Below are 9,430 nucleotides of genomic sequence, written 5' to 3' on the forward strand. Positions count from 1 at the left end.
GAGGAGGGGGGCATGAGCAGGAGGACAAGAGGAGGAGGGGGGCATGAGCAGGAGGACAAGAGGAGGAGGGGGGCATGAGCAGGAGGACAAGAGGAAGAGGAGGGCATGAGCAGGAGGTCATGAGGAGGAGGAGGAGGAGGGGGCATGAGGAGGAGGACAAGAGGAGGAGGACAGCTCCTCATAACAGCTCAGACTCGCTCAGATGACACAAAGAATGTGAGTCCACGCTTCGCGACGTCCAACAGACATCAGTGTGAGGGAGGTGATCAGCGAGGACATCCAGCTGCATCCACAACAGAAGCAATTTGCTCGCCACGTTTCGTGACAGCTGATTGCACCCGGTTCTGGTTACCCAGGTAACTCTACAAACAGGCCATACCCGTGTTCATCAGTGGTATCCTGCGCTCTCATTGGACGACATTTCAGTCACCTGTCTGGAAGTTGTGAAAAGAAAGGCTTGAAGTCGCCATGTTGCTTCCAGTGTGGACGTAGCTTCGGTGCCACAGGTCTGAAGCTTGGTCGCTAGAAAAACGTATGCGCTCCCAGCTGATGGGCGAGTGGCAGCAGGAGGTCACCGACAGTCACCGGCGTGAAATCGGGACTCACAGAGGAAGCCGCTCAAAACGTCTTTGTGATCGATTTAGACGCTAACAGAGGAGTCCACTGTGGACACTTTCAAACATGTCGCTAAGCAACGGTGCCTTCAAAGTAAAAGGTGCTTATTTTGTTAGTTTCTGTGGATAGAGACAGCTTTTATTTTGAAGAGGAGCCATCACTGTTTCCAGTTTGTGCTGCGCTTTTTAATTTCATCAATGTTCGCTGGTTAGCTAGCTAACATCTGCAGCCAAGTCAGCATCTTCCACTATGGGAAACTGGAGCGACCAACTTCACACTTGTGACTATCAGCAACCTGCTGGGAGAACACATTTTTCCTTAGCGACCAGCAGTTGCCAGGTAATCCCTACATTAGTATTGTCACAAAAGATCTCCCCTATCCATCTATCAATCTAACCCTAAAGCAACGCCTGAATCCTCCCAAAGCACCCAAGCTAACCCGTTCAGACGCTAGCCCATCAAACTGCTATTATATAAATATTTCAGTGCTGTTGGCCAATCAAATCACAAAGAAATTACAAAGAAATCCTGGGAGGGGCAAGATGATTGGTTAAACAGTCTGTAATGTGACATCAATCACTGTAGCCTGAAGTATGTAAGCACAGTTACAGGTAGGGTGTGTTAGCCTCTCTCGTGACTGGTTGGTTGTCACTAAAGACACGCCCACAATCACATCCCAACGTGTGTGAGATTTATTAAAAAAAAAAAAAAAAAAAAAGTGCAAGCGCAGTAGTGCAGACAATAGCCAATCAAAACACATTAAATCGTCCCGAGAGGGCGAAGCAGTTACTCAAGCAGCCTGTAATCTGACATCAGCGTTAGCAGGAGGTTGATCATCACCGTGACTAACCGCTCTTCTTCTGTGTAAACAAAGTTAGTCACAGGCAGCTAGGTTAGCTCAGGCTAACTGCTAATCAAAGCATCTGTAAGCCTGCACTATGACTGAAGGGAACAAACCCCGCCCCTAAGAGTACAATTAAAAAAAACAAAAAAAAAACTAGGCCACGAGCTAACTTGCTAGCTTAAATCCATTAGGTAACGTATGCTTTAGTTAGCTTGAGTTAGCTCGCAGGTGAACGCTGTAGTCGCAGTGGTTTTCAGTGAAGAAAAAGCACAAACACAAAAACAAACCTCGTTTCTCTGGACACTTTTGTTCTGAATAAAAAGTCTAAACATAGCAGTCAAACAAAATACCGTCGAAAAGGGAAGAAATGATCAAAAACGGTGATGAATCTAAAGCTGCATGAATCTTAATAAAAAAGGAAAAATCAACAGAGATTAGCCACAAATGGGAATGCTGCCCAATTCCTGGGACAGCCTGTAGGTGGCGCTGGGTGAAGTCATTCTCGGGATATTTCCAAGGCTGGAACTCTAATTTGCGGAACGAGCCGGCAGAGACGGGTTAACGCCGTGTTAACATTTCAAAGTCACAAAAATGTCTGTCTGCGTGTCGTCTTTTTGAATCTTCTACACCTTGCTGAGGTCGAGTTTGGCGATGTACGGCGAGCGGAAGGAGCCCAGGTACAGATTCCCATCATGCTCGTGGACCTCGCTGATGTAGGCTGCAACCAGGCCGTTGGGGTCGTGGAAGCTCCGCGTGCACACGCCACCGTCGTGGAGCTCTGCAACCAAACTGTACCGGGGAACAAACTTCATCAGGATATCCTGGCTGAAGAGCTGCAGGAGGGTGGAGGAAAGGTGAGAGAGAAGGAGACAGACAGGAAGGAGTTAAAGGGAAATCAGGCGTGCTCTGTGACGGTGATGAACCCGGCGTGACCACTGCTCATGTTTTCCAGTGTCTGATGCAACAGCGCTCGCTCCAGGTCAAAGTTTGCAGACAGAGCAGCCAATCAGATTACAAAACTCTGGGTTATGACTCATTCATGTTCCCGGACACCAGGACGAAGGAGAGGCGCTCTGAAACGCATCATCACTCCAGAGTTCACTGCCGTTTACCCCACAAACCAGTGGGAGTCGTACACGTGACGGAGTTTTAACTTTAGCAACGTCGTTAGTAATGATCATTAAATCGGTTGGGGGTCAAACCCAGCTGACTCGTGGCGCTCACTTGAGTGTGTGCCGAGGATAATTAAACCAAAGGTCAAAGGTCGAACACTCTGAATGACGTTTCCTCCTAAACTAAACAGAAGATGACAGCAGACCCCCAGTGACGGCCGCTCCACGCGGTTTACGAAGCGTCTTATTAGCTGTAGCAGAGGCTGCTTCTGATTGGATCGCTTCCAGACTCGTGCCACCTTGCTACACAGCTCAGTCATTTGTGATTGGCTCTCGTCTCTGCAGATATTTTCATCTCGCTTTTATTCGTTGATGAAAACTTCATCTTCAGTTTTGTTCTCGTTCGCCATTTTTAATATATATCGCCTGCTTTCATCAGATAAAAACTGACGGTCAGCGACATTAACACATGCTACACCCGTGCCTACGTCAGGTGACATCACAGAAATGACCCTCCCCCGCTCAGGCGCCAACGGATGTAAGCCGTGCTCCTGCACAAACGGCGCCTTTGCTCTGACGTTAACAGAATCCGCTCTCAGCATCCACAACGTGCCAGAGGCCATCACCTCCCCGCCACCATGTGACTGCCATCACCTCCCCGCCATCACTGTCAGATTCCAGACATTATAATCAGGTCTAATTTTAAATGTGTATAAAAGTCTGTTTTTACCTTGAATATGAACTTTTTGATCCAGGGTCTCTGGGACAGGAAGTCCAGCATTGAGAAGCCGGGGTTCGGTCTCACCGCCGACATGGCCACCCAGTACCCTCCGGTGGAGCTCGGGCGGATGTTGTCAGGGAAACCCGGCAGGTTGTCCACGAACGTGTCCATCCCGCCTTTATTCAGCCCGGCCACGTGGACCCTGGTGCAGAAGAGCGTCACATGACAGACAAACGTACAAACTGCATCACATGACACCGATCAGCTGTCTGTGACGCTGAGCGGCCTCTGGGGGCCAAAACCCAAACGCTCACGCCACAGGGAACCTCACCCGGCAGCGGGTGATGTCACAGCAGATATATCCATTTTTTATTAAATGTTTACAAATATTTTATTTATTTCAAAACAAAAGCGGGTTAAAAAACATTTTTCCAAACAGAACATTTATGTTTTAGTCTCTTTAATTAGAAAAGATGAACATGATTAAAGCTTAAAATCCTGGGTTAGCACAACTGCAGAGGTCAGACTGACAGCTGCAACAGAAATATTGATTTATGTCATCGTGACCTGAGTGTAATGAACTGCATGTTTCTGATTGGCTGTAACTCAAAACAGACGTGACCACAGACCTGTTTACTGTTCACACGCCGCTCAGGCCAGAGCCTGACAGGAAGGAAGCAAAACACCTGACACACACACACGCGCACGCGTATTCATATCCTCGTGGGGACATCTCATTGCTTACGCTAAATAACCGTGACCTAACTGTAACCTAACCTGACACCAAAACCACATTTTGAGTCTCAAAAATACTTTCAATCTGGTGGGGATGTGGATTTGGGTCCCAATAAGGATTGTTGGTCCCCACAGGTATAATAAACATCCAATTGTTGGTCCCCACAAAGATATTAATACCTGTAGATGCTCACGTCTTTCTGTGTGTGTCAGGACCAGTGTGTCGCTGACGTAACATATTATGTAACCGTGCCTGATTTCTACCAGCACGTGTGAACCTTCACTAAACGTCCTCACAGTGCAGACGCGTCCCCGTAAAACAGACGTCCTCACTGCAGCGGTCTCTAACATGTAAACCCCACAAACGCAGAAAGACGTGACTCCCTCTCTCACTCACACACTTGATGTAGGTTAAAAAAAGAAAAGAAAAAAAAAAGGGTTGGATGATCTCAGAGCCTGTTTCCACGGCAACCGAGATCCAGCAAGAGCGCCATTGTGCTCCATCGCAGACGGTTGTTTAACATCCATCGTACACGAGTGGCTCACACAGGAAGTTAAAGAACGCAGATGGCAGCCTGGTTTGATTTGCTCGAGATTTTACGTTAAATCTTTTTAACTCTGAGGTTTTTAGTTTGTGCTGGACGTTCTGAACTTCTCTGCCTCGGATGGTCTCGCAGGCACAGGTGAGTCGGGTGGGTTACCTGCGGATCCGGGCCATGGTGGTCTCCGCCACCAGCACCGACTCCTCGTCCGGCAGCAGTTGGATGCCATTTGGGAATCGCATGTCCTCCATCACCACCGTCAGCTCCTTGGTCTCGGTGTTGTACTCGAGGACGCTGAGGATGAAACGGCTCGCGTTAGAGAACCGCTGCCAGGCTTTTAATGTGACATGTCACAAACAGGAAGTAGTAATCACACTAAAGTGAACTGATACACAGATGTTTCGACGTATGGATGATTAATAAACGCCATTCTAATAAGACGTTTGACTGTCAGCGCTCTCAGACACTCGTTGGACGCAGGTACCGGCCGTCGGGCGTGGCCTCCATGATGAGGTGCATGTAGTCTCTCCGCTGCCACCTGCTGCTGGAGTCGGTGAAGTACACCTTCTTTCCATCTTGCGTCACCGCCACGTCGTTAATAAATGACAGCTTCCTCCCTGCGACAACCTGGCCGCCGTTCACCAACCTGGTCGCTTCACCTGCAAAGAAAAACACACAGTCCGCTCCACCTGATCACATGACTCAGCACGAATACAGTCCAGCTGTTAGCTTTGATCCAGATGTGCTACAGTAAAACCCAGAATTAGATTTTTGGGCGCCAGAACCTTTCAGTCACAAGACATCTACGAAACTCACCTGAGCCCAGCAGGCAGGAAGCGTGGGAAGTGGGATCAGGCTGTATGATCACTCACCTGTGGTGGGGTTGACCTCGAACAGACCCAGGTAGGCATCGGCTACAAACAGCGTCCCGTTGGGTCCGACTCGGATCCCCAGCGGCCTCCCGCAGTTGGGCTCGTCCTCTCTGGAACCTGCTGGACATCGACCAATCAGAAAGGGTGCAAGGTGTGCTTGGACACAGACGTGTGAGGAAGGTTAAAAAGAAATCTTTTCAGGTTGTTCGATTCTTTTATTTTGGCACAAACAGGCTCCAAACGTCAACGAGCACAAAGCTCAGAGCTTCTGCTTCCTGCTGGAGGAAGCACCACAGCGAGCTCACGTTACCTTCGCTGACCTGAACTTCCTGTTCAGGTTCTTCCTGACACACCTGGCTGAAAGTTTACACTTAAACCAGAAACTTCAGCTTAATCAGCTGGTTTGAGTTGGAGTCAGCAGACGGCGTGCTGTTACCTGCGTGTCAGGTGTGCTGTGACGCTGTGCAGGTTTGAGCGTGTCGCCGGGTTCATCCGAGGTCTCTCACGTGTTTGTGTTGAAAGCGGCAGATCAGGGCTGAAGGTCGAACTGTCAGTTATTTATTGGGAAACTCCAAAATGAAGCAAGCGTGTGGCTGCAGGCAGGCTGACAGTAACGCCTTGCTCAACACAGGCTGACGGTTTGATCCCGTCAGCCTCGCTCATTGTCAGCATGTGACAGAGCTCAGGCTGGCTCACCTGCAGCTCCGTCACATGATGTAAGGTTTAAAGCCCTGAGCAGAGGGAGGCGGGTACACCTGGACACAGGTGAGCACCGCGTCGCAATCATTTAGGTTTCGCCTAGCCGGCTAACACATGAAACCTGGACATGCTGAAGTGTTTCTAACCTGAAGTCCAGGCCACGCCCATAAACTCTGACAGCGCACAGGAAGAGGAGGCAGCACGTGAAGACCGGAAGCACAAACGAGCACGACTCACCACACGGCAGCTTCCCGAGTCTCGTCACCATGTGGATCCTCCGACCGACCAGCTTCACGATTTTCCCGTCAGCTGTTCCCGAGAACAGAACATCTGCAGACACAGAGGGACAATCTGTCAGCTCTCGGCGCTCCTCGCCGTGGTCGCCGCCGACGTCTGACACCAACCTCCGATGTTGGCGATGGACTCGGGCCCGACAAGCTGGTCCTCAAACAGTCTCTGAGCTTCTCTGAGCTTCAGGTTGGGCTCCCAGCAGCCCTTCATCATGGGCGGTTCTTTCAGCCTGCAGCACCACGACCGACCAGCAGGGGCAGCAGCAAAAACTCGTTAACTTTTATTTCAAAAAGGATTTAACATGAATATTGTGACTTTCTCTGAACAGACAGTTTCAGATCACAGAGTTACTTTCTGTTTTTATTCATCGAGTTATTCCAGGATTGAAACATTGGGATCTTTCACACGTTTTTATGGATTTTATTTTGAAAACATCTAAACTCATTTCTGAACGCGCTGATGTTTGTAGCCAAACGAATTATTCATTAAGCGGCTGACTTGTGTCACTCACGTGAAGACTTCAGGCTTGATGGGAGACTCGAGGATGAGGATGATGACCAGGAGAGGAAGAAGCAGGAGGACGCCCAGAGAAAGCAGCGTGACCCGGAAGATCTTCCCGCTGTAGGTGCTGAGAGCAGAAACAGAGACGTGACTGCAGCGGGGCTCCTCAGGGACCCACCCCGGAACCGGACCCACCGGACCCCACGATCAACCGCGTTTCCCACACTAGCTTCATTAATGCAGGCGTCCTCGTAAACACACCTGCACGATCACATTTACAGGTGCGCATCACGAGCTAACGAGGCGAGCGTGGAAAGAGTCAACGTGTGTGAGTGAGAAGACCCCGAACACGAAGGCTAACAGAAACACGCAGCGTGTCCCCGTGGGCTGCTCAACACCGCCTCGGTGAGAACAAACCCAGCGGCTCTTACCTGGACCCTTTGCGCCGCTGCTCCGGCAGCTCGTCGGTGATCACCTGCGGGCGGTGCAGCCGCCGGAAGCGCAGTCCCGCCGACTCGTTCATGTTGCGCTCGGCTCGGTTCGGTTTGGCTCGGTTGCAAAGCGCGCGGTCACCGTGTGCAGGTTCGGTGCTTGTTGGAGCGAGTGAAGCAGCAGCCTGCTCTGACAGCGAGCAGGGATTCGTCTTCTTCTAAATGTTGTTGGCGGTTGGCAAACAACAAAACGGTGCACTACCGCCACCAGCCGGTGTGGACCGGAACGACCTCTACAAAACCCTCCGTCCTCCCAAACATTTTACCCTCTTTTACAAACTGGAACAAGGCCCGCTAACCTTCACTTCTCGAGTCCAGTAAATCAGTAAGATCCAGATTCATCTTCATGTCACCGAGGTTCTGGGTCAGTGGGTCAGTGGGCTTCTCTCCACCTGATACTGACATGATCCACGGTTTCCTCACATTTCCCTGTTATATTTCCCCACCATCAACAGTGTAGTGTTCGAACCAGTATGTCCACATCTTATTCTTGAAATGTGACCATATTGTGATTTCCAAAAAAGAGGACACTTGGCCCAGTCATGAAGAACTTTAATAATGTTTACTTAAAGAAAATGTTAACATATTTAACCCATGCCTTCTCTGTGCGGTTAATGAACGGTGAAATAAAAAATGTCATACAGGCTTTTACAAGCCAACAAGTGCAAAAACAACAACTTAAAAACCTCTGGAATTAAAATAATAGTACAGAAATAAAGCCTCATCTGTATAAGAAAGATGACCAGTCCCGCGACGGTACGAGGGAAATTTCTTTTGCGGTTCGTCTGAAAAGCTGCACTTGCGCTTTGGCTTCTTCTAAACATCATCAGCCGCGCCCTGTCCCGTCTGTCAGGCAGAACAACCACTCGCAAAGCAGCAGCTCGGGATGATGTCACACATATGGGTCCTCTGTAGGCCTATAGAAAAACCCGGACATTTTCATCAGTCTCGAAAATCCCCCCGGACAGAACGTGGAAAGTGGACATGTCCAGGGAAAAGAGGACTATCGGTCACCCCACTCCTTCCTGTGCTCCTCCTCTCCTTTACTTTCTGTGTAGTGCTTTAGTCTTTCATTCATTCGCTCCATTATTTTACAGATGTATAATGATAACAGGTCTGTATTTCCCTGGTTCATGTACGGGCACAACCTCTGCCTCCTTCCAGCTTTGCCACAGTTTCTCCCAAACTCATATAACTCTGACAAACGACCATCATAAAGCAAACCTGAGCTTTTCCTGGTGCTGATTATTTGGATTTCTGGAGAAAAATGAAACTTCCTGTTTTCAATGCAAGCTGAAAAAAAAAACAAGATGGGAAAAATGAAAACATAATAAAAGTCATTAATGAATCCAAACTATCTGAAACTTCCCAAAATCAACAACAGTTTAAGGTATTTACGCATTCACTGAGGCCATTGTATGGTCCATTTTGGCTGCATTTCCATGTTTTAAACATGAAATTTGCTTATTTAAAGGGTGTCTCATGTATCTCTTATGCAGAAATATGTGTTGCCTAGCTGGACAAATGTAGCACAGGTCTACTATTATTGGCCTAATGTATTTTACCAATCATTTCAGCATCCAGATAATCTCTTTCATACTCCCTTAGATGAATTTAGCCTGGTTGTCATGAAATAGGCATTTGAAACAATAACTACCAGTATCTTCGAATGTGTGTGATTTCACTAATCCTACACATTCTTTGCAAGACAACTGGGTGCTTTTATGTAAAGAATGATCTGAGAACACTGAGGCTAATGAAGTAACAAGAGAAACATAGTAAGTAGTCTTTCAGTTTGCATGATCAATTTTGATTATTGTTCATTTTCATTTACCATGTCAACATGTTTTAGAGCAACGTTTTCTGATTTTGAGCTCTTTTAGGTGTAAGTCATCGTCAGTGATTACCCTAAGCCCAAAGCAACACCAAACATGGGCAACCAAAATGCATCATTTTGTTAGCATGTAATTGTTCTCCCAATTCTTAGAAATCAGGAAACAACAAAAA

The 9,430-nt window shown here is 48.3% G+C and overlaps 1 protein-coding gene across 2 annotated transcripts; it reads right to left on the reverse strand.

Moving 5' to 3' along the window:
• Positions 1 to 1,306: 1,306 nt before the first annotated feature.
• On the reverse strand, positions 1,307 to 7,910 carry LOC102306569 (adipocyte plasma membrane associated protein). 2 transcript variants are annotated; one of them, XM_005943016.3, is made up of 9 exons: positions 7,364 to 7,910; positions 6,943 to 7,059; positions 6,545 to 6,660; positions 6,378 to 6,470; positions 5,442 to 5,561; positions 5,054 to 5,228; positions 4,729 to 4,863; positions 3,302 to 3,494; positions 1,307 to 2,292 (listed from the first exon to the last, which is right to left on the reverse strand). In XM_005943016.3, exons 1-9 carry the CDS (start codon positions 7,453 to 7,455, stop codon positions 2,083 to 2,085), a joined length of 1,251 nt encoding a protein of 416 aa, XP_005943078.1. In that variant the 5' UTR covers positions 7,456 to 7,910; the 3' UTR covers positions 1,307 to 2,082. The 2 variants fall into 2 exon arrangements, with proteins under 2 accessions (XP_005943078.1, XP_005943079.1); XM_005943017.3 differs by having other exon boundaries at positions 5,442 to 5,558; positions 7,364 to 7,906.
• Between the last annotated feature and the right edge of the window lie 1,520 nt (positions 7,911 to 9,430).

The sequence above is a fragment of the Haplochromis burtoni genome, unplaced genomic scaffold (genome assembly GCF_018398535.1).
Source record: "Haplochromis burtoni strain Fernald_Lab_line unplaced genomic scaffold, NCSU_Asbu1 Contig_359, whole genome shotgun sequence".
Taxonomy (NCBI): Eukaryota; Metazoa; Chordata; class Actinopteri; order Cichliformes; family Cichlidae; genus Haplochromis; species Haplochromis burtoni.